At 51.0% G+C, this 26949-nt stretch overlaps 1 protein-coding gene across 5 annotated transcripts in view; it reads right to left on the minus strand.

The window, feature by feature from the left end:
* LOC126569333 (aryl hydrocarbon receptor nuclear translocator homolog) overlaps positions 1–26949 on the minus strand; it is a 190496-nt gene that overhangs the window by 114960 nt on the left and 48587 nt on the right. For 2 of the 5 annotated variants that reach the window (XM_050226337.1, XM_050226338.1), the window contains exon 3: positions 23259–23324. The exons of the other annotated variants lie outside the window; for them this stretch is intronic. In XM_050226337.1, the coding sequence (XP_050082294.1) occupies positions 23259–23263 (5 nt within the window). In that variant the 5' untranslated portion in view covers positions 23264–23324. The remainder of the gene's footprint in view (positions 1–23258; positions 23325–26949) is intronic. 5 annotated transcript variants of the gene reach the window in all.

The raw sequence follows: 26949 nt of genomic DNA on the forward strand, positions 1-26949 counted from the left end.
GAGAGAGGACCGGGGGAACGGATTTTTGGAGGAGCTGTTTGACCAGAAACAAAGTGTTCGTGTGCTGTTTTAAAGTGCGTTCGATGTAGCTTCAAGTAACCGCCGTGAACCTAGTGCGCACGTAGCGAGCATAATGTTCATCATTACCAAATTATGGTGGTGGTTACGCAGGAGCAGCATACTTCTTTACCCCCTCGCCGGAACATATTCTGTAGTGAAAAAAAAAACAACAACGGAGAACCAACGTCGAGTCGAGACTACTTTCCACTACGAGCGGTTCAGAAGAAGAAAAGATGCGCCTCACCACCCACACATGACAGTGATACATGTGCTCAGTCACTTGTGTTTAGATTTTATGTATTTTTTTACGCATCCTCCCCCACCCAGGGTCCCAGCTCAATTCTCGAAGACAAAAAAATATGAAGGAACATCATGTGACCAGCACACGGAACAAGAGACGAGTGAGTGAGCGAGACTGTGCGCGAAGGACGTCCGAGGAGATGAAATTTCCACACTTATTGTGCGGCCTATGTACTCCGGTATGTTGCTGCTGCTACTGCCACAACCTGTAGCCCGCACTACGGCGTGAAAATGCCAACGAAAGCACTTTCTCGGTGAAGCCGGCCCCAGGTCCGTCGTCTTCGTCGCCATCGTAGTCCAGAGCACTGCCCAGAACAGCCCAGAGCATACCGCAGCTGTGCTGGTGTGCTGGTGGGGGATGTGGATTCTTTGAAAATTATGAGATAATTTATACTGTTGCATGTGTGAACGAACGAACGACGACCACATCGCATCGCTGCTACCAGCGGATCGTTTTTGGCAGTTTTTCGTTTTGCAATATATCTCATCAGACACGCGCCCCACAACACACACAGGCAGACGGGCATGCTTGTTACAACAACGACCCTGAGGTCCGTAGGTCCGTTCTAGGATCTAGCACCCGTGCGCGTCCTGCTCGAGGATGTGCCGGGCGTTCGCGTAACATGCGAGAACATGATTGCCAAACAAAAAAAAACACGAGGAAAATAAAACCCCCCAAAACAAAGCAAAAGGAGAAAGGTTGAAATCTGAAGCGAAAGTCCTTCGCGGTCCGTGGTCCGTACACCGTGGGCGTAGTAGCTCATAGTAATGGAGGCGACTGCTTGAGCTACTCTCCAAACCTGGCGCACCACCACCGCACGCATCATCTCGTGGGATCCTCCTCTCTGTCTCTCTGTCTGTCCGAAAAGATGAAAGATCAAACACCTTTCGAGACAGGATTCCCTAGTGCCCCCCCCCCCCCCCCTCTGCCACCCCTTCGGAAAACATCATCTTCGTGAGTGATTGTGTCTGTGTGTTAGATTGGAAGGTGATAAAGGAAAAAAAGAACGAACGAAAATATGTTTTACCAATGTGCGATGTGCCGTGAGTCAAACACCACCCCCACCACCAACATCTGGCCACTTTCCTAGCGCTTGCTTCGTCCCCGCGGAGAGTTGCGCGGATTGATTTATGCCTTTTTATTGTAGATATATAGAGGCTCCAACCCGCTTCCCCCGCGTCCACATCTCATAATGTATATCATTTGCGCTGCTGCCTCTTTGGGGAATATAGACACTCGGCGGCGCCACCCTCCCTTTCTTTCTGTAACCTCTCTGTCCTCTCTGCGTCGCTGGTTCGCAATCGTAAGACGAATGTGTGAGAACACATAGCGCACTGTTCCCTTCTTTGCGGGCGTCACAATCACAGAAGAAGAAGAAAAAAATACAAGCGACAACGGAGGGAAGACAAAAAGAAGAAAAAAAAACAACCAAAACTGTTAGACTGGCGGCCGCCTTCGAGGAGTTTGTTTGTTGCCCTCCTTTTTTTTTTGTCCCTGATACCGGTAACTACCGGGGCTAGGTTGTCCTGGTGCCCTTACTACCGCGTTGTTTGTCATCGTGTGTCCCGTGCAACCCCTCCCGATAAACTCCAGTTAACTGATGCCACTGGCCATCGGCGGGATGGTGTGATAATGCTCGCTCAATTAACGACAATCGAAGAGGCTGTGCCCGTCCGTTCCGGAAACCAACAGAAGAAGAAGAAAAAAAAAATCATTCGCAACTCACTCCGGAAAATTGCCAACACTGCTACAAGGAGAGCAACAAATCTCCTAACGAATGGCAAACGGGGAGAGGGAGAGAGAAGAGGAAGGAAATGGAGGGTGGGATGGTAAGAGATAAATCAAAACTGGGCACCGGGGCCGGGCCAGCCCGTGGCCGCTCATGCTCAATTAGTTACCGAAAGCTTCCCGCCCCCCGGGGGGCTTCCGCTTATCATCATCTTCAACATCATCGGAGGAGGAGGAGGAGAGACAAGCAGCAGGGGGCGTCGTCGTCGTCGCAGCGGTGGCATTAAAGAAGATGAATGGCAGTAACAGAAGCACACCCACACCGACACAGGCACACAAACACATCAGTATCAGTCAACAGCCGGGAGCTTCTTTAATATTTTAATCCAAAACGTTTAGGATGTCGACCCGGGACTTGCTTGTTCCCGAAAGATTTGAACGCTACCACAAGGCACGAGCTGGCTGGCTGATGCCGATGGTGTGAGCACACGTGTGGCCAGCGCACGCCCGGAACAACACGTGAGATGCGGTGGCTCACGTACGCAACCGCTCCTCTCCGCCTCCTGCCGGTGGAATCAACGGATGTTCCAGTTGATGAATGGCAACAATCGGGAATGGGTGGTCGGTCGGTCAATCGGTAGTCGGCCACATTAGGAAGCTCGCTAGGAATGTTCCCTTCCTTCCACTTTCATCTCCCACTCCCCCTTCGCCCATATATCACACTATTCAATAAACTTTTTCTCATCAGCGCGCGTGCCCTCGAGTGGTCCAGGGTCCGCGCCGATTGTGTCCTGTGCGATCTCTTTTCCGACAATTTATGACACTCGTGGATACGCACCCCGGACTGACTATATCTGTTTCAAACTAAATAGGGTCGCTGCTCTTTCGGTGCGATAAAAAAAACGAAAACAAAAACATAAAACATACGCGGCCCAGGCGCGTCGAAATCACTCACTGGTTCCCCTCTCTCTCTCTCTCTCTCTCCTGGGTCACTGGGCCAGCAAATGGTCCTCGTTTGCCTGGCCTGTGTTTTGGGCTTTTTGTTTTACGACCGAACCGAAAAAAGACAGCAAAAGGCAGCAGCCCGCCTTCCCGGTGGCTCTCTCTCTCTCGATGAAGTCATATAAATCTTTTATTGTTTGGACGCCATTTCCCCGCAGACCGCAGAGCGTTCACCACCGAACCGCAAAAAGGGGCGATCGCGATCGCACCATGAAGAGTGTGTGCCACAGAGCCATTTTGCTACATTTAAAGACTGACACCAGCAGACGATTTTATCGACAATCCGGAACGCGTGGTTGGTTGGTCCAGGAATGACCTCCCCGGTGGTAGTGGCATAAATCGTGGCCACCCCATCATCATCGTAACCTCGGTTCGTATTACCAACAAGGCGACAAGCTCCTCGCGAACTCCGGGAGACTCCTCTTCGCACTTTAGCCTTTTAACCGGACCCCATTGAGGCGCGTGGTGGAGGAGAGAGAGGAAGATAATCTCGTTGATGTGTCGCCACAAATGTCGATGGGCCTGCGGGGTGCTACCGGGACGGAGATGTTTCTCTAAATGGATTTTCCTTCGAGGCTTCGTTGTCTCAAATCAAGACGAAGAGCATCGCCGAGCACAAAGGATTCGTGTCCCACCCTCTTTTCTCTTGGCGCCTCTGATGATGGGCGGGACAGGCACACAAACACACTCCCGGATACGCACGATAAGTGTTATGACGTGTATTGACACGTTAAATATTTTAACACATTCCAATGACCAACCGCATGGCATGGCATGGCCAAGAAGTACCAGAACTCTTGCAAAGGGAAGCGCGCTGGATTCATGGATTATTCATCCAGGGGAACGAGTAGCAGCAGCCGGAGCAATGTGCGACAGTAGAGTTAAATCACCACTGGACTGCATAACGACGCAGGATCATAATGCGTATCCCCGTTGTTGATGAGGAGTACGCTTTACGCAGCTATCCGAACCGATGCTTTCGAGCAAAAGGAGCAATATAAGGCTTTATGGTCGCAACACGACACACGAGTGATAAAGATAAGGGAAGGAGAGCGCGCGAGAGAGAGAGGAGTGATTGAAACATCAGATGGGAATGTATTTTTTAAAAGGATACTCGACGAAACGGGGATTGTAAATTTGCTGGGCAGCGCACTTTTTGTGGTCAAATAAAATGCGTCAAGATGACTCCTTCTCTTTCTTCTTGTACGTAGAGGGTAGTATCTCTTCATAATGTTTCAATTTTGCGTGTTTTTAACATTCTTGAGCCCAAAAATGGAACTCAAGATAAATATTTTTTCTTTAAAATCAAGAATTTTACCCAAAAAAAATCTCGATCTTGATAAAAGAACCAGCTAGGACGAGATCCTTATTACCGCTTTTGAATTATTTTTTTCCACAATCTGGAAGATCATTTTAAATTCATAAATTCAAATTTTCCGTTACAACATAAAAGGATCGCTGCTCTTTAACCACCACGTATTGCTCTTTAATAGCCAATCACAACGCCACATGCAGAGTCACACACATAAACTCGTCCCCTTTCTGCAACATAATGAAACCAAATCGATAAATCACCGACAAACGGAGAGTGATGAAACGATTGAAATACCATTTGACTGCCGTTTACACATTTCTCGCAACTCAGACACTTTTCCCGAGGAATTCTCAGCCATGTCTACGCCGTTCCCCTTTTTTATATCAGCTCTCAGCACTCCACTCTCCTCCATCGATACTGCGAGCGACCTTCCCCAACCATGTAGCCGCTCTCCAACGCTCCAACAGCACCAGCAGCAGCAGCAGCATCTATTTACTCTGGTGCTAATGAATCTTAATAAGCCGATCCGAAACCGCCAACAGCAGCACCAGCACCGGCACCACTTGCCACACTTTGCGTCATCCCCATATCCCTCACCCACTCTCATCCCCTAGACAGCACACACACAGCAGAGCGCTCATTAGATCGCTCTAAAGAGGCGAGGAAAATTCGTTTCCCAGCTCGCGCCGCTGCCGCCGCTGCTCGAAGGGCGTCTCTCCGGCTACGACGATGAGATGGCGGCGGTGATGGCGATGATGAGATGGGCCCCGTGGGCCCCACCGGCCTGCCTGTGCACATAGAAAGGGAGGAGGCGGGTTATATCACTTCAATCAACAACAACTCTATCGTGCGCACACGCTCGCCGGTGCTGCTGCTGTTGCTGGTGGTGCCGTCGGTCGATGGAGTAGCTAGTAGCCAGCCTCATCATACACCCCACGCACCCACCCCTTTTGGACGCTCTCACAACTCTCCTTCTGCTTCTCCTCCTCCAACAACAACAACAACATCAGCGTCGTCGTGGGGCTGTGACTTGTTCAACCCACGTGTAAGACAGGATTGGTGTGACGACAGTTGGTGTGTATGTGTGCTGGTCGGTTGGTTGGTTATTTTTATTGCAGTATATTATAATTACTGCCACACAGTAACACACCCACCAACAGCACACCATCAATCGTGGCGGCCATTGGGTTAATTACCGTGCCAGCCACCGACGACGACGACGTCGACGCTACTGACGCCACCAAACCGCCGCCGTTCTAAGCATCTCTCCTCAGCGTCGTCGAGTGCTTAAGAAGATCTTCCCCCAGAACAATGGAACAAGGGGGATGATGGGATGCGGCTGGGGGTGAAAATGGCAAAGAAAACAAAAGGAAAGAACACAAGGTCCTCCCCCCCCGCCGCCCCAGCGCCCCTCTGGCCACCCCTTTTCTAGTGACAGCTGATGGGTGATGGGTAATGAACTGTCAAAATAGGCCTCTCAGCCCCCCTCCCCCCTCCCCCACCATCCCTTGTTCGACAGGGTTGGCGCGATGAATGAATTGCATTTCCTCTTCCGCAACATCCGTCCCTCATTTTCCTCCCCCCCCTTTCCTCCCTTGTTTGCAGTTTTTCATCCCCATCCCTCCCGCCGGGTTTTTTTTTCTCTGCGATCGATTGATGGGAGCGCACACTTGATACACTTGCTGCCACAGGAGGAGTTTGGTCTCGCGCGCGCAATTAATCATCGAGCTTTCGGTGTGTCCCCGGTCGGTCCGATGGTCGGTCGGTAAGTGAGTGAGTGATGTTTTCGGCAGGCAGACCAACCATGGCGGTGTGGCAACCACCCCATTCGAAGCGTCATATTTAAATAAAAATTAATTATTTGACAATTTATCAATGCCACCTCATCAGGGGGTGCGCGCGCGCGCCGTTTCTGGAGCGAAAGTAATACTTTGTTTTGTGATAGCCGCTTGTGGGAAGGAAATAGGGGATGGGGGATGAAGATCGATAACAGGATCTATCGCTCTGTCTCATTCGCTCTCTTTTTCCGGCTAGGTGGCCGTCACCACACCAGTGACGGGAGTAGTAGCAGTAGTGAGGACACCCCAGGGTGGCAAAAGTGGAGGGGATGAAAGCATGTCGAGCACTTGGCACCACCACCAACAGCAGGCCGCTTGAGTGCGTCGTCGTTGGTTGCGCTCTGGGGCTTCTCTGCTACATTGTAGCGTAGAAGCATCTTGCAACATCCCTTCCCACCCCTCGGCATCCCCTTGCACCCCGCACCGGGGGGGATGCTTGATCGTTAGCATTCCAACAGAAGGCCCGCAAACTGGGGCTAGAAAGACGGACAGTGTGTCCGGATGGATGGATGGATGGATGGATGGATGGATGGTGATGGTTACGCGCAGTCTCATTATCATTATCCTCATTATGTTGGCCGCCAGCCGATCCCAGATAGTGGCGGAACGGCGAGGCAGGCAGGTAGGTAGCTGGCGGAAACGAATGCTTGCTTATGCTTTCTTGCACTGACCCCATCCATCGGCCTCGACAAGGGTGCCAACTCGATCTTGAATCGTGCGCTGGGCGCCGCCGACGAGCATAGGTAACATATATGATAAGCATAACTTTACGCTGGCACGCAGTAGGCCCCCACACCATTTCTCCTGCTGCTGCTGCTGCTGCTGCTACGGCCAATTGATTGTTAAAAGTTCTCTCGCAGCAGCGGGCTAAATGATTGTAAACCGTCAAAACCGTGCTCCCCGGGCGAAGGGGTTGACGATGATGTATTGCTGAATTAGTCCAGTCCTGTTTTGTTTTAATAATTTCGCAATTCTCCCCTTCCCTTTCTTTCGTTCTCGGGCGAAAGAAGAGAAGAGAGAGAGAGAGAGAGAGAGGCATTCCATGCTCGCACAACATAATAGTCACATTTGGCGCATTGCAACGCGATGGTGCAGGAATAAAATTAATTACCCTCGATTATGGCAGACCGTCAAAAGTGAACCCATCTTGCGCACACAGAGCTACATTGTAGTGTGTCATTCGCAGTGCGCCGCCGACAAGACGCTCCTTAAAAGTGGTTATCACCTTTGGTCCCAGCTGTTCGGCGTAGCTCCGGGGGTAACTGGCACATTCTTTACTCCCGTTGCGGCGGGGTGTTTGTAGAACGGGAAGAGGGTACATAACAGCCAAACTTACAATGGTGCACAAAACGGAAGTAACCAGACCAGACCAGACCGAGCCAGCGAGCGCGCTCGCAACATTGAGCATAAAATGTAACAGTGAAACCGACTCCAAACTCCAAGAGAACCGTAACAAAGGGGTAGACACGGGTCGTAACAAAGGGGTAGACACGGGTCAGAAGAGGGTGACACGACGACAACACGATGCTGATGATGATGACGATGATGGGCATGCCGCCTTTTGCTTTGTTTTAATCATTGTGGCGCAAAAGGCGCACCAAATACACACTCCGCAGCCACGCCAGAGCTCCTTACTTGGAGTTTTCCTTCGTTTTTTTTTTGTTTGTGCCCAGTAGCCCATGTGGCCGCGAGGGGTGGGGTCTATCAAGCAGCAGCCTTGTCAGCCAGACGAGCCGCGCGGTGTTAACCTTCTGGCAAATGGAAATAAAAAACAGGAAAAAAAATGAAGGAAAAAGGTGGAAAAACCAGCATTTTGCTGCAATCGGGGCTTTTTTTCTGACGGCTGACGACGCTGGCGACGACCATCAACAACAACAACAACAACATAATAAACAAGAGGGTTGCCAAAGGAGGATTTGTCCTACCTTCGACCTTCTCGACACCCTTGGCAGCGATTGCCTACACTGTTGCGTACTCGCCGTGCGGTGAGGTGCGATATTGTTTTCTATTATTGTCCTTCCTCTCTCCCTCTCTCTACCTCTCTACCCCCTTCTGTCGCTCCCTCAACGGAGTCCTGTCACCCAACACAACAACACAACAACACAACACTTGCACTTCTGCTGCTCGCTGCTCGCTCTGTTGATACATTGATACACAAAATTGCGAACAGAGCTTTAATTGGTTATAATTACCGCACCAGATCCAACCCAGGGGGGGGGGGGGGGGGACCAACCAACCCTTCTGTTCGTGTACAACACACAGACACGCACACACTATCAGAGTTAAGCGCCACACAAACTGGCTCTCAGTACAGCCACCGAGACGCCATCGTTGGCGCTATTTCATAATGATGAGTGTATGCAAAAAGGGGAGAAGCGCACGAGGAAGGAACATGCTGCTTTTTTTATGCTGCTGGGGTGTCTGTGGAAACCGAAGGAAAAGTAAAAGTCGCAATCATCGGAAGGTGGTGGCCCGTGAGGTGTGAGATACGCACATGATGCCTGACTCAGTCACTACGTGTAAGAAGGGGGGAACGCACACAGAGCATAATGCAAAGTAGTGAGCAGTAGGTGAACGCGGTTAATGTTGGGTCGAGTAAACAAATGTTCGGCTTCCAGGGAGTCCAGGGAGGGCCAGGAGTGATTAAGCGGCCGGCTACGGCCCGGTTCTACCCCGTTAAGGTCTGGCCACCCTCCTCCTGGATGGATACGCTAGATGACTGACGGCATCGGTGGGGCGAAAAGGTCTGCGAGGTGCTGGTCAAGCAACACAACTGTATCATTTGCGCACCACCCCAAACAGCCCTTACGCACTCTCGAATGTGTCTGTGTTTTGCGCTTTTTCCCCCTCGCTTTTTTCCTGGATTTTTTTTTCAAAACAATTTCACAACATGGCAATTAAATTGTTCACCTTTTTATCGCAATTTACAACACTCGCGGTGCAGTGCTCCAAAGCTCCATGATGGAGCGATGAGATGGTTCTGCTCTGTGGCGGCGAGTGCGCTTAACGTGAGGAAAGTGAAAATCATGACCATCATCGTCGTGCTATAGCTAGGGCAAGGCCGGAAAAAAACACTCGGAAAACAATCTCGGTGATACTGATGATGATGCGGATGATGATAATGGTGGCAGTGACGATGACAACAACGCAATCTAAACACACACTTATTAGCAGCTGTGAAGCTGCGGAACGAAATGCAACGGCGGAAAAAGGAGACTAAGTTGAGGTAATTCAAATTACCGCGCCTCTCGGCGATAGGCAGATTGACCAGCACCCACCACTTGGTGGCGGTTGTTTTTAGATGATGTGTTTTGGATTAGAACCCTTGATTGGCTAATAATTTCTACCACAAATGTGCACTTAGCATAACGGGCGCCCTAGCAAAGCAACATCGCGAGGTTCAAAATGTCGGTGAACACAGAGCCTCGATACGGTCATTTGCAGAAACAAAGAAAGGATTTTCTGCCTACTTTTTTCTGGCCTACTACTTTCTCTTCTCCTTATTCTTCCAGCCATTGGAATTGGAATTCATATTTATGAGCTTCGCCAACGAATAATGACGAAGCAACAAGCTAGTACAAATATGTCGCACGATAACCGCGGAGACGTGCTATAAAGTATCGAACTTTATTCGTCTTAATTTCGTCCACCCTGCCTCCACTAGGCTAGCGACTACTACTACTACTACTACTACTACTAGCAGTAGTAATGCTACCAGTAAAGAGTCCGAGTGACCAATTATACCGATCACCACCATAGGACCACCAAAGGGGCCGATGCGGGAAAGGCGATAAGTGCTGGGAGATTTGGTGTAATTGATACGTCGTAGCGAGACGCGAACGAACAGGCGCGCGCGGCCGAACCATTTTTCGGTGCTTTTTATGAAAACGTCAACGGCCGCGTGACATGCCGGGCTCGTTACCGCCGTCAGGACGATATGTTAATGTGAAGCGGCAGATGCGAAACCATAAGGAACACCACCGGTCCGGAGCAACTTTGCGAGCGAGCGAGCGAGCCCGGAGTGCCCGGAAGCCATACACAATCCCCTGGCCTTACGCTGGTTGTTAAATGGAACCCCTTTACTCGGTGGTAGGCGAGGAGAAGTAAAAGGAGTAGAACGAAGAAGGAGGAGGACGCTCGCCTCTACGCGGAGTGGTTTTAATGCGTTTAATTTGCCGTGAGAAATTGATTTCTGTTCCGGTTTTGCATAAACTCCTTTTTGCGGGACTAACGGTGGTGGCCAACGGGAACGGAAGTAACACTCCAGCACACCCTCCGGCCCCCCCTTGCGAGCCATAGAACAACAACAATGTGCCCCCGGCGACGGCGCCCTCGTTTGTGGCCAGGCGTCGCAGGGGTGGCCTCGTCCGTGAGCATTACACGTCGTCGCGTCACTAGCAACCGGTGGTGCGCACATTCGATAACCTAAGGATAACCACGTTCTCGCATCATATCCTTGAAAGTGAAGGGAATCCAAACGATTAAAGGGTTCAACACCGCAACTCGATACTTTTGAGCATTTCTTTTTTCTTTTTTGGTCGTTGGTTCGCCCTTCATCTGGTGCAGGACTCTTTCTGTGGAAATTCTATACTCCTGGAGCGAAAGGAAGGAAGGAAGGAAGGAAGGAAGGAAGTACGCGCAAGCAGACGAAGACACTGGACCGCAAAATTGGCGGAGGAAATGAATTGATAAATTGCTCATCGGAGGGTGATCTGGATTTTTCCCTCGTCGCCGGTTTTTGGTCCGGAAAATCAATCGGAATCGGACTATCCGGTCGCCTCGGGCCACGACCTGGTCCCAGACGGCCACTTCATCTTCATACACGAGTGAGAGAGAGAGAGAGAGAGAGAGAGAGAAAGAGAGAGCAACGGTCAACTGTCACATATTACACGGTGGTGCCGGTCCCTTTTCCCTAAATCGAGCGACCAACCGACCGCAGAAGCGACTTCCTTCCTTTCCCTTCCTTTGCCTCCCCCTTTTTCCGGTCCTTGATGCAAATCGACCGACTTCCGACTGCCTCTCTCGTTCTCTCTCTCTCTCTCTCTCTCTCGAAAGCACACATTAGGGAGCAAATATTTTCGCCATCAGATTTGAATTTTATCGCCAACATAACCACCCCACCTCCTGGGGTGTGGGTGAACAACCGAGGGCCGAGAGAGCAAGGTCTGCTGCAACTATCGTAACCAGATCCTGGTCCGACCGCCAACGCCACCACCGTCGCCGCCACCGTCGTCTGTCGAATTTGGTTTTAAATTTCCAATCCGATTAGCAACAGGACCTACCAGTGCGGGGACAAGCATAGCAGAGCAGCAGCAGCATAGCGGCCTTCAACACACTGTTGCTATTCACATAGGCCGGCAATGGTGGGGTCATTGAATTAGTCTGGGTGGTGGTGAGTGAGTTGGGCATCGTCCTCTTGGGAGTACGGACGAGCGGACAGACGGGAACTCGGGGAATGAAATGAAATTAGCTTCAATTTGTAATTGAATATATTTCCTATTACGATAAACTTTGCGTTTACCAGATGATTCCTGGCGGTCCCTCCTGGCCTTCGAACCGCACTGGGAACCGAAAATCTGCCAAAAATGGCCAAAGTGGTGGTGGTGGTGTGTGGCCATTAAATGCCAGGGAGCGGGCACACCAATTGCGCTACGATTGGTGGTCGCCGCACCGCAAACCAGGGATTGTCGGTAAAAGGGAAGCTAATGAATGCGTAATTAGTTGATTGTTTCATTAGGAAACTGGACCGGGGAACCGGGGACCGGAGTTCGGGAACACCCGGGGACTCCCTGGACTTATGATAAATAATTGTGCGCGACAGTTTGATCGAGTGAGGGTGGATTTGGGAATAAAATGCCAAGGGAAAGCGCCGCAGAACGCCCACTCCGTTCGGGATGGCCTAGATGCCAATCACAATTTGGAATTTGGCCGCGCAAAACTCCGGACCGGTGGGGGCGATGATCAACCGATACGAGTCCATGACGTAGACCTGGAAGAAAGTGGAGTGAATCAACCAGCAATGGACAGAGAGAGAGACTAGCTAAAGGCTAGCTTCTGGCAAGTTAATTGAAATTCTCCAAAGCGTCCCCGGGTTCGAGTACTACGGTCACTAGGTACCAGTTACGGACTCTTGATCTAGGATAGGCAAATGTGCCTTACCCGAAGGCAGGCCAGACGGCCAGGAATTCAAGATCAGGCAAAAGAAAGCCGAGTATAAACGATCCCCGACGCACGATATGACGATGATGATGATGATGATCGCTCGAGTACGCGCGGACGCACACATCGGTAAACGCCACCGGAATACGTAAAAGACCTCGGATCGTCTTGTGGACAGTGCGTCGAGGAATTCGAACAACAAGCCGGTGGTGGCGGCGTTCGACCATTTGTGGGCCGAAAAAAATGACGTGGCCCGAAAAACACTCATCAGCGCAACACACCAGCACTCGACACACTTTAAGGATATAAAATTAAAGTGAAGGGAACTGACGGAGGGTATGCTCGGGAGCGCGGACGCAGACCAACCGACAAATCGGTCGTCAAACAGTGCGCCGGGACAAAGAGCTCATAAAACAACGACGGCGACAACGGAGCGGTGGTGGGGCGGAAAAGATAAAGATTGATCTTGCCGCGGTCTGGTAACAATTGAGAGCGAGGGCCGCGGAACCACAAACAACCCCGAAAACAAATGGCGACGACAGGCTGGAATCGTATCCGTGTCGCGGCACTGACGGCGTCAAAGACGTTGACGACAACAACGACGATGCGCTCGCTTTATGGGCCACCGGTAGCCGGACATTAGCGGCACCGAAAACACACAACCCACGCACCGGAATAACGGAGGTCACAACACCATTCGTGGATCATTCATAAAAACTGCGAGATGCTAGCGGACGATTGGATTGGGGACTTGGTACTGGGCGAATGATGTTCTGCCGCGTCCAAAATGGCGAATCTCGGGTCTCTCTGTAGTAATTGTGTTACAATTCGGTGGGTACTTATCACTTTGAACGATAAACTTACGGTCAAGAATGAGCGGAAAACATGCTAGAAACATAATCGCTGCACTTGTTATGAGCGCTACAAAGGTTTTGGATTCCTCCAGTAGGTATTTGAAGCTTTTATGGCGGGGAAAATAACAAACAAATGACGCTACAATGGGCCGGGAATTCCCAGTAAACACAGGACCCATTAGACGATCAGTCTCCCATCATCAAAATAGTAATGAAAATGAAGATTCTCCCTCAGCTCAAACCCCAAACGGATCCACACATCCGCCATCCCTTCTGTTTGGCTCTCTCTCTGTCACTGTGACAGCTCGGCGTTGCTTATGCGTGTCACATGCTGGCAGTAAAAAGACTGTTTTTTTTCTCAACTATTTTATTTCCATTTGTTGCTCTCTTCCTCCACCTTCTCCTCCTCCTCGACGGGTTATCCCTCTATTACCCGCTTCAAATCGTCACCTAAATCACGCCTCGGTCTGTTCCGTGGGCAAAGGTATTTTACAATTTTCGGATTTGAAATTCAAATGATCCGACAACCGCCGCCGACAACTCTCCGTTCGGTTTGGTTCAAACGCGGCATCCGCTGGCAATCTCCACAGCACCTGACGACGTTTCCGCTTCCAACGTTAGCGTTTCTACCAGGAGCATCCTTCTCAGTGGACGATGATGATGCCAGGGGAACTGTGGCACGAAATCTCGGTCCTGTTTCTGAGCACTGGCTTGACCCTTACAACTGACGATGCTTTTGCGCTGACCAAATTGCGTCAAATTGATTGTCAAAATAGCTGTCATGGCGATGGTCACAGCAGCGATGGGCGACCATCGAGTCCTGCTTCGTTTGCCCGAAGGGAAGTCACAACGATTTATTTACAAACACGTCCGCCCTCTATCGAACCGATCGAATTGGATGACATAATTGGTGTCCATCGGTTCGCTCCGGTTGTCCGGCACTCAAAATGGCGTCAAACGATAAGCCTGTCAGCGTGAATCCCCCACCCTGGACGGAATTGAAGCGCCACCATTACAGCAATCTTTTAGCGAAAGGATTTGACCATTACTCGGGCGTGCGCATTGTTGGTTCGGCCGGAATCGCACAAATCGTGCGTAAGATAAACGATTCGAACCGGGAATCCTATCGTTCCATTCCAACGGAACATTGAAATGCGCGCATTTTGTGAATTGTGTTTTAAATCACTTACATGTGCCAGAGCGCGAACTCGAAATTCTGTTTGACTTTTTCACCCACAAACTAAAATTCTCCAATCTCGCCATACGGCGGGGACATTCCCAGGAAATCACCAGGTTTTTGGACCCCAGCCCGGGGGCTGGCCGGACGGACACACATTCGCCGTCGATGGCCACCGCCAACCGGCGTGTATTTAGTATTCCGGCTCGGTACGCGCTTTCGGGTTGCCCATTTCGATGAATCATGGTTATTCATGAGGAGTGTTTGTTTCGGTGCGTGCAATGCCTCTCGTCTTCCCCTGGTGACCAACGCGCGTAATTTCCCTACCATTTATTGGTGGTCCCGGGAATCGTAGCAGCCGGATCAACAACGGTCCAAAGCATTCCCACACACTAAACCAGCAGTCCAGGGATCAGTATCCCTACCAGTAGTACTACCACCATCACCACCACCACTACCAGAGAGCTAAACAAATGCGTCGTAAAAGTGCGTCGATGATTAGTCACGACTATTAATTTTCATCGCCATCGATGGATTGCGTTGTTCGCTCGCTCAGTAACGGTACTCCAGAAGAGGACGGGTCGGAAGGCACCATTTTATGCATTTTCTCCCCGCTTTGACGCTTGGCCTGCAAGCGGAGGACACACATAACCGGCCGGCAACTCGGACGGTGGATTGAGAGGAAACAGATGAGGATTTACGAAACGAAAATAGCTGGCGCGATGCTCATAAAAACGCGTGCTACCGGAATACACTTGTTACAAACATAAACAACTCAACATCGGTGCAACATAGTCGGTAACACGATCGAGGAGCACGCTGATGCGCGTTCTTCTTTGTTTTCATTTTTGTCAAAGCCCTTTTTTTCCTTGGCACAACATTGTGCTCCATTTAAAAACCGCTCCGAGATGCGCATTAAAATCGTTTTCTATGTATCGTCCCCTCCCCTCCCGTCACCATGCACCCTGCACTCCCCTTTTGAAAAACCGTTGATCCAATCTGCACGGTTGACAACCGCAGCCTGCCGCCACCGAGGGGCCTGATTGCGGTCGATAATTTGATTTGCATGTTATTGTGCTGTGCTGGTGGTGGCGATGGTGGTAAGGGCTCATCAAATTAAAACTCGCCCAACTCAAATCTAAATGTCCCCTCCTCTGCTCTCTCTCTCTCTCTCTCCCAGCGAGCGAGCAATACATACATTATTTACCAGCACTTACCGTGCCTGCTCGCGACCTAATCACGCAATGTCCCTTCCCCGTCCATAAACGATTGGCAACAAGCGACACCGGGTGCCCTCGTAACACCGGTACACCGGACATGGTGGCCCGGTGTGCAGCAGCAACGATAAGCGCAAAAGTGAGCGGCCGCTAGCGAGCGCCAACCATGATGCAATTCGCGATATCGCGATCACAGTGGTCACAGTCCGGCCGGTCGGCTGTTCTCTCTTTCTCTCTCTGTGAGTTTAAACCTGTTGGCCACCGAAAGGGGGGGGGGGGGGGGGGTTTGTGGCTACATCCTGACCACCACCAGCACACCAACATATGCGCCACATTTGTAGGACAACATAGAGCATCGGTCCGTAAAATGGCGCCCTTTTTGAGGTTGATTGAGGGATTTTGTTGCAATTTTTTTTTCGCTAATCCACGTGCCAGAGGATGCGAGTGGTCACCATTACTGTCACTAAACCTTCCCAGCGTCTCCACCATCCACAAGCCATCGGGAGATATTCGCGTTCGCGACGGTCGCTGGTTCACGGTGACGCTAAACCACCCAAAACGCGCTACAGGAAGGCTCCCGGCAGTCCCGTGCACCCGTGTATGTGTTTACGGCCACCTAATTTGCATATAATAATTATTCCAAATTGAAATATTTACATAGAAATCCAATAATTGAATATCCCGGCTCATTTACATATTCACCTTGGCAGGCCGAGAGAGCGCGCGCGCGAGCGGTGAGACGCCAAGCGTAGCCAAAGTTAGCCAACCCAGTAGCAGCGCAACACTCGGCCAGCCAACCTCCACTCCAATCCATTCCCCACACACATCATCAGAGACGAGGACGACAACGTGGCAGAGAGGGTGGTGGGTGAGTGAGTAGCGCAAATAAATAGACATTTGCATTTGGCTACTGTAACACACATCACAGAGCGTCCCGGAGTGTGTATCTGTGTATGTTTACGAAAAGGGATGGCTCATGGGCCGGGAATTATCCGACACACTGGACATACGGGGGGGGACAGTGAGGAATCCCCATCAGTAATTTGGTATCCTCGCGGGAGCTACCGGATCCGAATGGACGAATGGACGAACGGTGAATGCTGTTACCACTGTTCCCCATTACACACATTACTCTCATGTCGCCTGTCCACCACCATCATCATCATCATCATCATCAACAACATCAACATCAAGTCAGGCTGCTCCCCTTTCTCATCGACAGCGCGTCCGTGTTGGTCAAATGTTTGGTGGAACTATTGCTGTCAACTGGCGTTTATGTCAAGGACCTCGTCGTCGCCTGGAGTGGCCTGACAGGGCGGCCCGGTGCGATGTACGGCGAAAGCGAAACCATTAACGAACATCATCCTGTCGCTTTGTTCCTCACTGGGCGCTCAGAAACGTCTTCCTGGGTCTTTTTTTTGGGGAAAGGACTTCGCGATCGAGGTTCTTGTTGTGTGTTCTTTCCGAGCGGGGGGATTCAGGGGCTACAGTTCCGATTTGCGTACTTCCTACCCTCAGTTATTATAGTTATTATAAGTTTATTGGCCCTGTACGTGAGCGTGGTAGCCACCATCACCACCACCTAGTGAGCGATTGCATTTCGCTCGCTCGCTTCGGGACTGTTGCTGACTGTGACAGCGGATGGTGAATGGAGGCAGCAGCAAAATTAATAGCGAACAAGCGCAACTCATAAGCATAAATGTGCACCAACCAAATGCACACACGCTGGTGTGCGAGCGCGCGCCAAATGGACACTAAACGTGTGCGACAAATTGCACAACTCCCGGGCATTCGCGCGCGCGCGCGCTTGCGTTCCCGTTATGTGACATCAATCCGGCTGCAGCTCGGTGGACATACCAGTGTCACGCCACGCGTCATCGACAGGGCCGAGGGAGGAAAAGACGGAAGGAAGGAAGGAAGGGAGGGTTGGCCAATGGTTTACATACAATGGTAATCAACATAATCATCCCTCATTATTTTAGGCACTTGCTACCGGAGTGCATGAGAGTGGAAAAAGGGGGTTTAGAGAGGGGGAATGGAAGGTGTGCAGCACCACCCTTTCCTTCCTTCCTTCCTTCCTGTCTAGTTTTCTCTCTCCCTCTCTCTCTCTCTGTCACTCTCTTTTGCATGTTTCGCTAAAGTAAATATAGCGTCACAAAGGTATGTGTTTGCGTTCGATGTGTCGCACGCATCACTAGAATGACGCTGCGAAGCTGCCGCCATTGCAAGCTGCACCTTTTGTCCTTCCTTTCATTTTTGGCCGCATCACCGCATCCACAGGGCCACGATCAGTGATGACGTTTCAATTCGTGGCGTGTGCGTGCACACACAGGCCGGCCACAGTCAGTTACAGGACCTGTCCTCATCCTGGTGTGATTACGAATGCACCGTGCGCAGCATCGCAGCCCTTCTCTCCCTGCACTGTATCTGTGATTGGCGGCGAAAATCGTTCAATGACAACATCAAATTGCATCCGGCGGGACTTGTGTGTTCTGGTGGCTGACCGTTCTCTGGGGGGGGCCAAAAACCACCCCAAAAAGGGGGTTGAAAACGGGGTGGTGGTGATGGACCACCAAAAGCACGCCCTCTCTGTTCGCGCGCGCATTAAAATTACAATAACTTATGATTGGGTAAATTAAATTCCGCCGTCTTCATCATCAAGGACCACAGCACAATCCGGCTTGATGTGCGTGCGTGCGTGCGTGCGTGCATGCGTGGCGGACATTTTTGTTGGTGGCTTCGACCATGATTGGACCCCCACAATCGACTCTCTAGGGGGGTTCTGTGGTTGTTCGAGGGAACTACCAGAGGGGATGCTGCTGTTGCTGCTACTCGAGAGAGAGGAAGGTTTTTGGAGCATAAATTTCGTTGCATTGTTTGCCTATATGCGCTCCACACAATCCCAGAGGGACAGACTACGACGACAGCGAGGTACTTTTTGGAGGAAAATCAACACACTCGTGGCCACCGGAACACGAGAGAAAAAGGTCGCTACGGGGGGGCGCAGTTAGTGTTCCCCAGTCCCCACACTCCCCCCAAAAAAAAACACAGCGAGATAGCGTGATGCAAATGGCTCGCTACCAACCAAAGCACACAAGCTGCGTGGTCGTCGCGGGGCCACAGATTGAACCACGGGAGGCGGCGGCGGCGACGGCGGCAGTATTGTTGTGCGGTCGTGTGTCACTGCAAGTCAAATCGAATGCACGCGCTGCACGTGCGTGGCCGTTGAAAGGCAGGATTTCAATTGGCACGACGACGACGACGACGCACGCCGCCAAAAACAGCAGGAACCACCGCGGCGTCGGTGGTGCACATTTTCGGACTCGAATCTCATGCAACGACGACGCCATGCCGGTAAAACAATGATATTCTCGAGACATTTTCCGCTGACATCTGTGGGGAATTTTCCACCGAAATGTTTCGCGCGGCGCACTGCATTTGGCATCGCGAATCGCGGTCTCATCGTCGCAAGGTCACAGATCGACATCGGTTTCAGCGAGCGACGCATCTCTCTCTCTCTCATCGACGATGCTCCTCTTTGGACGGATTCGCGCGCACACAGCAGGAGGCGAAGCTGCCTTCTGGCTGACTGTGTGCAAAGAATCGCCCGAGAAGCGGGAATCGTGCCTTCGCAATAAACCAATCGATCGATCGATCCGAGTTGTCGATGGGGGCCGCCCCGGGAACATGGTTCCCGGGGGCCAGCGGCAACCCGGACGGACTACCTACCAGGCAGAAGGTTACATGTTCATCTCTTGCTGGGTGATCAGCAGCAGCAACTTGCAAACTGCAGCAGCATCCTACGCGAAGGAAGAGATGACGCGCGCCAGGGGCCGCGAGGGGGTGGATACACAACATAAACATACATTTTTGGCCCATGTAGACCCCGTCGTCGTCAGTAGTCTGGTCGAGCAGGGGGAAAAGAAGCGGATTTTTGAAGGAGGAAAAGCAAACAAGCAACCCAGCAGCGGAGGCGATCGCGTCGCGCCGCGCCGCGCCAAACTTTCGTTTTGCAAATCGGTTTTTGTTTGTTTTATGCTGGCGCTGAGCGCCGCTCTGCTGGCACATTCGTTCCGGGCACCCAGGGGGGGCCTTGCTTGTTGTTCGAGCAGCACCAGCCCATTTCATCATAAAAAAACGAGGCTTCTCCTCTCCCGCAAGCGTGTGTAGTGTGTTTTTGTATGTTTGGCGCCGCCACCGCCGCCGCCACCATTCGAGAGCGCGTTCTTGAGAGGCCCCCTTTTCGCGTTCTGGTTCTGTGTTCTGCAACACACAACAGATCGACAAAAATCGCTGTCCAGAAGGCAAAAAGCGGAGAGCGCCCCCAGTCAGTGCCTGATTGGAATGTGATAGTTGCGTTAATCGGTTCGTAGAAGCAATCGCCGGACTACCACCGGGAGCACCAGCAACAGCAGCAACAGCATCGCTGTTTTGCTACCGTACTCTGGTTGTTTTTGTGCTTCCACCTCCACCACCACCACCACCAGCATCACCTCTTCTCTTTGGCTCGAATTTCGCCTGGGTGTTGATGCTAAATTATTCAAATTATGTTAAATTTATGTTCTCCCTCCCCGCTCGCCCGGACCGGCGGACTGTTCCTTGGTCAGGATTGTTCGCCATTTCGTACCGGAGCCAAACACCGAACCGAAACAGGGATTTTTGGAGCCGGGTGTAGGTAAGGAGATGAAACAACAGCATTCCACACATAACACCAGCAGCAGGAGCCGGAATTGCAGGAGTCGGCGCTTGTCGAAGACGAAGAACAAACAGCAAGGATTTGTGGATTTGTGGAAGGAGCCGGGTGCGCGCAAATAGCGAATGCGGTCGGAGAGCAATTGGATTAAAATGATTGAACCACGAACCACGAATGTACAAGATTGGTTTAAAGCAATTAGCAAACAATTCGGAAGCATCATGTGCGGTGTGATGAGGGCGAATTATGGAGTCTCCACTAATTAAGTAAGCATTATCCTTATTTGTAGAAGTAACAGAGGGAGTAGCAAATACAACGAAAACCATCAAACTAGTGATCTAAATGACAGAAGCTATTATCTGGTTTAAAATCTGCTTCAATAAAGGGGCAAATTAGACAGCCAAAAAGAGGGAACCAACGCAAGCAACAATGGAAGATTGTTGGCAAATTACTTGCATCTCATTACCGTCCGATAGTTGATTGGCGTTCTTCGTGTCTAATGGCAGCAATTTTTCTCCTTCTTCTTCTTCTGCACTCCTCATTGTACCAAACAACCAATCGTTTAGCATTCTGGGGCATTTCCTTTAAACCGAAAAACACCACAAACCGTTGAGAGACCGTCAAAGCAGAGGACTCTAATGATGATACCGCCAAATGAATAAGCGACTTCATCAGCGTCAAATACACCTTAAAACTCGTCAAAAAGGGAGCAACCAACCCGCCCGTTGACAAAAGGACATGTGGTATCATCGCTTTATTCACGCGCTCCCTCATCCCGGTCCCGGTCCCGGTCTCGGTCCCGGTGTGACAAGCGCGCCATGCTCGAAATTAGCTCCGATAGAATCTTGCACCTGCCCTCCACCACCACCATGGCCCCTTGGTGGCCATCTTCCTCTGAATGTTGCTAACACGAGTCAACGACGACGACGACGACAACGAATCCCTAAGGAGGTTGCGGAGTCGAATGCGGCGACAGAGATAGATGAACGGCACTAATTATTTGGCGACATCGTTAAGCAGCAGTAGCAGCAGCAGTAGCAGGGGGAAATGAAATCGAGAGACAGAGAGCCAAAGTCGAAGGATCGTGGAGGGTGATACAACCAGGACCAGTACCAGGACCAGGACCAGGACCAGGACCAGGACGATGACAACTCCCTTTCCCCCTTCGCGCTCTCGCAAGTGCGCTCTTTCCGAATGTTTATCCTTTATGTGCCCTCTAATTGTGCCATAATCAAGCGGCTGTGTGGCGGCAGGAGAGCTGACAGGGACGAAATTCCGCAAGGAATCGCTGTCACCCTCCTCCCGGGGGGATGAGCTACCCCGGGCTAAATTGATCCATACGTAAGCAACCACCACCACCAGCAGCAAGGGTTCCGTCGTCCTTTCCCTTCCCGCTCGCTTGCTTGATGATTATCGTTTCCCTTTATCTCTCGAGGCTCTCGGGCGTACGCGATTGACATCTCTCTGCTCCTCCTCATGCTCCTCGCTGCTGTTTTCCGGTTGCGTACATTTTGAATATTAAATGGCTTCATTTGAGGAGGATCCCGCAAAATGCGCCTCATATGCATACATAATTACTCCCCGCAGTCGAGCTCGTAAAACAGAGAAGAGGCTGCCGTTGTTGCAATGATAAGAAGGGACAGGGTAAGACGAATGCGACCACAACGACAACTACGCGATGTCGCTTTGTCTGCCATAGCCAGGCTGGCTGCTAATCAACCCACCACCAGCTCCAGCAGCCGGTCGTTGACATGATAATATACTACCTGTCGCCGGATTCCTTTCCACATTCAATTCCACATACGCACTGCCCGAGGAGCATACCGACGATGCTTCGGAATTGAATTCAAATGAGCAGCTCTCGAACCGAGAGCCCCGCACAACCAAGAGAAGAGCATGTTGTGAGTGTCGCCACCGAGCGCACAAAACATTGTTGTTGATAATTATGATTTAGAACTTCGAACGAACGTTTCATCGGAACGGAAGAAGGCACAATAAGTACATTTGCAACTTAAATTACACAAACGAAGAGAAGATACAAAGTGTTAATGGAGTCGAAAAACGATTATCGCCTGATGACTGCGCGCAGTTGTTGCTGCTGACCATTTCATGCTGGCCAAACATTTGCGAAGCAGTTGTCCCACACGTCATTGCCGGGCAGCTGCTGTTCGCTCTAGCAGCGCAAACCCAAGCGATAAGAGAGTTTGCAGCTTCTGGAGCACAACTACGGCGGAAGACATAAAACAGGAGCCAAATGGCAGCGCTAATCGATGTGGCCGAACTCGTAACTTGTGCTACAATGTGTGCACCGCAGAGCATAACACGCACTCGCAAAAAGATGGTCACCAATGTGCGATGGCAGCAACAATGTGCGACGATAATGCGATCTTTGCCTTCGCGCGCGCGTCGTTGGTTCTCCGCGTTATGATACCCGCGCGTCGTCGTCGTTGTTGTTGTTATTTGGCGCTATTTTTGGCGGACGGTACACGGCGCACCAGACCCCGGGGGCCAAGGGGCGTAATAACGTCCTTTACTTTTGTCCTTTTGACGGACCACGCGGACCATATGCATATCATGCGCTGCGGCGACGGTGGCGACAGCGGCCATTTTTGGGGCCACCAACAGCCATCAATTATGGAGCAACGGCCGTTCATTGTGACCATTGGCCGGACCATTAGACACAACCGTGGTGGGTCGTGCGATAGAGGAACTGGAAATAGGATGTAATTCAATGTCACCTATGGCTGGAGAGGACCTGAACCTATTTTTGACACCATGTCGGTCACACCGAGAATAGATTCTAGTCGTCCACGAATAGCGTATAATTATGTAAATGGAACGGACCCTTAGAAGGTAGGCCGGCACCAAATTTAGAATAGAAATCATAAGAAAACATAAAACAAAACAAACATACCACATTGTTGCTCCGATTGGGGGGGTTTTTGCAAGTCTCTGAGATAAAAGGGATTGCTAAACGTACCTGAAAGTAGGCGTAGAAAAAAACGAGAAAGAAAAAATGGTTACTACAAGAAATTCTCGTCGATTGGAACGTCGATTTGTCAAAGGATTTTAGATAGAGTCCGGTAAATAGAGATCGCAACAACGCTAGAAGCGAAACTAGCGGAACGACAGACCAGCCGAACTTCCGTGATGAGCACGTGTGCGGCTCCGCGACCGCCGTAATGATTGACCACTTGTTGTATCGGATCCGGCCACTCCCGGTTTGCGGTGCGGGAGTCGTACACTAGACTTTTTTTCGGGTTCGGTTTCGAGGGTAGTGAAGAAGAAAGCGGACCATTTCACCCCGCGAAATCAATTAACTGTGGGTAGCTAGCCAAGAAACCGTGACCGTCGTTCGACACGAACGTTTGTCACGAAATTCGTTGCCATCGCCGTTCTCGAAGGCGGTGGTTTTGGTTTCTTGAAGTTGGACCCTGGCCTGGCGGATTGCCGTGTACGGGAAACGGGAAAACATCACACCATACGCACACATACACCGACACACCGGTGACGTTTGAGAGGTGGGTTTCATGAGTAGCACCAATTGATATGCAAATATCTGTGCGCGCTGTGGGCTCCATAATTTATGTGACCAGGCCAGGCCAGGCCAGAGAGCGAGAGAACAGTTCAGGTAGTTGTTGTTGCCGTTAAGTTTAACTATCCCCCAACCAAGCACCTTCTACGTTTGTATTTGTGTTTTAGTTGCTGCTGCTGCTGCTGCTGCACCAACGAGAGAACGAGAACGAGATTGCCGCCTTGTGGCCGGAAAGACGACCGCCACAGAGCAACGCAGACGAATGCGTAAAAGTAGATCGAAGGTTTAGATTCCTTTTTTTTCCTCTTCTTTCCACCATCTTTTTTTCTCTAGTTTTCCTTCTTTTTTATTGCAATCATGACCTTAGGCCATATTTAGTGCGTTACACCTCCTCCACCACCTTCCTCTCCATTAGGGTTCCCCCTCCCTCCTTCCCGATCTTGTTGCTAGCGCCCCGGGTTTTTGTCAAACGACCGATTTTCCCTCGTGTTTGGGTGTGATTCCGTATGTGACTGCGCATTAATGAGCATCAGGCTGCCTAGAGTTCGGTTGGTCGGTTGGTCGGTCGTTATTTATCGCCACCATATCTCCCCTGGACTCGATCGCTTGTGTGGCGCGCCAGTGGTGATGAGATAGAAATCTGCCGTTCGAAAGCGGCTGCAGCGGTTGCACCCGGCCGGCCTGGCGAACCTCGAAGCAAACCAACAACCGAGACTGCCGCCAGCATAAAATACGATCGTTTTTGCGCATGTCAATCGGTCGCTTGATCGTCTGCGATTGATTAAGGGAACCAACGGTATCGCCGCTAAGCCACCATTTGCATTAGAGAAGAACTGCGGCAACTAAACATTTGTGGCACATCACTATCCACTAAACCGCTTTAAAATTCAACAGATCGGTGGAAAAAAGGACAATTTCAAACATTTAATATTTTCCAAGAAAATTATTAATGTAACCTTAGATATTATGCAATGATTTCAAAAGAAATTCCTTTGAAAAAACTTAATCTACTTAATTTAAGCAAGTTAAGTAGAAGCACTTAAAGTATAGACCGATCTAGAGTTGCTGCTCTGCGGTTGGTCAAAAGACTTGCGCGGAAACTCGAAATGGGCGGGGCTAAATGTTTCTCTCGCTCACTCTCATCGGGCAGAGCGAGATGGAAACAAGTCCGAAATTTTGTGAGCAGTTCGAGCAGTTCTCTACCACCCCATCGAACCGGCGCGCGCGTAATCACGCTCTCACGATTGCAACCGCCGTCGAATGCACTTTTGAGGCACCACCGCCACAACTTCTGCTGACTCACTTCCGCGACGATGACGCGCGATGCACCGGATGAGACCCCTTTAGGAGAGGAGTAATTTTAGAGTTCGCGCGCACGCCGGCAGGCAGGCAGACCGCCACCCGATTTTTACCCTGATTTCACTACCAAAGTGGAAGAGAGGGGGCACCAAAATTGAGGTTTTCCCCGCGCACACCACCGCACTTCGTTTCGCTCCATTGCCGTGGCTAATCATGTTGTCATCGTGCTCGAGCATCGTTACACTTCATCCGGCAGGAAAAAGGATTTTCTGGTGGGCTGGCAGGCTGGCGGACGGACGTGGAATGTAAATAACGGTTCGTTCGCGCGCACGAATACGATTGTGCCAGTGTGTGTGCCAGTGTGTGTGCAGTTGTGTGGTCTGGGGGTAAAGCCTTTTTCGAAAACAATTAGCCAGCTCCGCGGTACCCATCGATATGGGCTTTTCCGTTTTTCCTGTTGCATCCTCGACATCCTCTTCTGTTACTGCTGCTACGCGCTCTCGATGCTTTTAGTTCGCTCGAGTGTATCTGTGGTGTTCGTGTTCGTTGGAGTAAGTAAAATCAATTTTACAACAAAACCGAGGGTTGACAGAAGGGAATTTATGATTTTATGTGATGTGCACATCTCCCCCCACCGCCACCCCGCGACGAATGCACCCAAATCGAGCGCTCGACGACAGCCTGGGTCGTGACGAAGGTGGCCTGTGGACCTGGGGCTGCGCGCTCGTGCATAATTCGCTTTCATCGCGCGGATGACTAACTTATGAGCATGGCCTTCGCGAACGAGACGTCTCTTGCAAGCCCAACAATCCTCACTGACCTTCACTGGCGAATGGTGAGCATAAACCGGGGACAGCACCCATTCTTTCGATCGCCACGACGAGATGCATCCCTTCCTCCCTCTCGACCAACGACGAACTCACCATGTCGTGAATTGTCATTTCTTAAATTAAATTTTGATATATTACCGCGATTATTAAAAAGAAAAGAAGAAAAGACTCCAACAGCCAGCCCGAGATCGATCGAACGCCAGCGCCGGTGTGCAGCAAAAGGGAGACTCTGCTGCTGGCACAGCTAGACACCGGTTCGGAAAGCAAATCGACGCAAAATAAGAAGAAGAAAAAAAGCAACGGGCGCACGCTATCATCGACGCTGTGTGTGTTTGTTGAGAGAAGCGCCAATCGCGGATCATGGCGACCACTGCGCCCGCGACAACGACCACGGCGTCTCCTTATTGGTCGCTCCTTTTCCGCTGCCAGATGCGGCGAAACACGAAAAAGGAATCAATTGCACCGCAGCAACAGCAGCAGCAGCAGCAGCAGCGATCAGAGGCGATCGTCTGGTGTCTTGGCAGAAAAGCATTAAACATTAAATTGTACCCCCCCCCCCCCCCCCCCTCCTCAAGCAGCAACAATGTTCTTCTCCTCTGGTCGTCACCGATCGAGCGCCACGATCTTCGTTCGATCCGCGATAATGAAATTACTGCGGCACATGTTTTGGGGTGCGGTGCGCGACAATCAATTCACGCGTGCTGTGTGCCCCTCCTCCCACCCTTCTCACGTGGAAACGAAGGATTATTAATTCCAAAAACCAACGGCCCCCCCCGCGGAAGATCCTTCTCAGGTGCTCCACTCCAAGGCAGCTCGATTAAATGGAGCGCTGGGGATGCTGCAACGGAACAGAACGGAGCCATCCTTTTGAGGAGGAGCGAGTGCACCGAAGGAGATTGAGGGGAGGGAGACCAGTGCGAGCGCAGCATAACATAACATTA

The sequence above is a fragment of the Anopheles aquasalis genome, chromosome 2, assembly GCF_943734665.1.
Source record: "Anopheles aquasalis chromosome 2, idAnoAquaMG_Q_19, whole genome shotgun sequence".
Lineage (NCBI taxonomy): Eukaryota > Metazoa > Arthropoda > Insecta > Diptera > Culicidae > Anopheles > Anopheles aquasalis.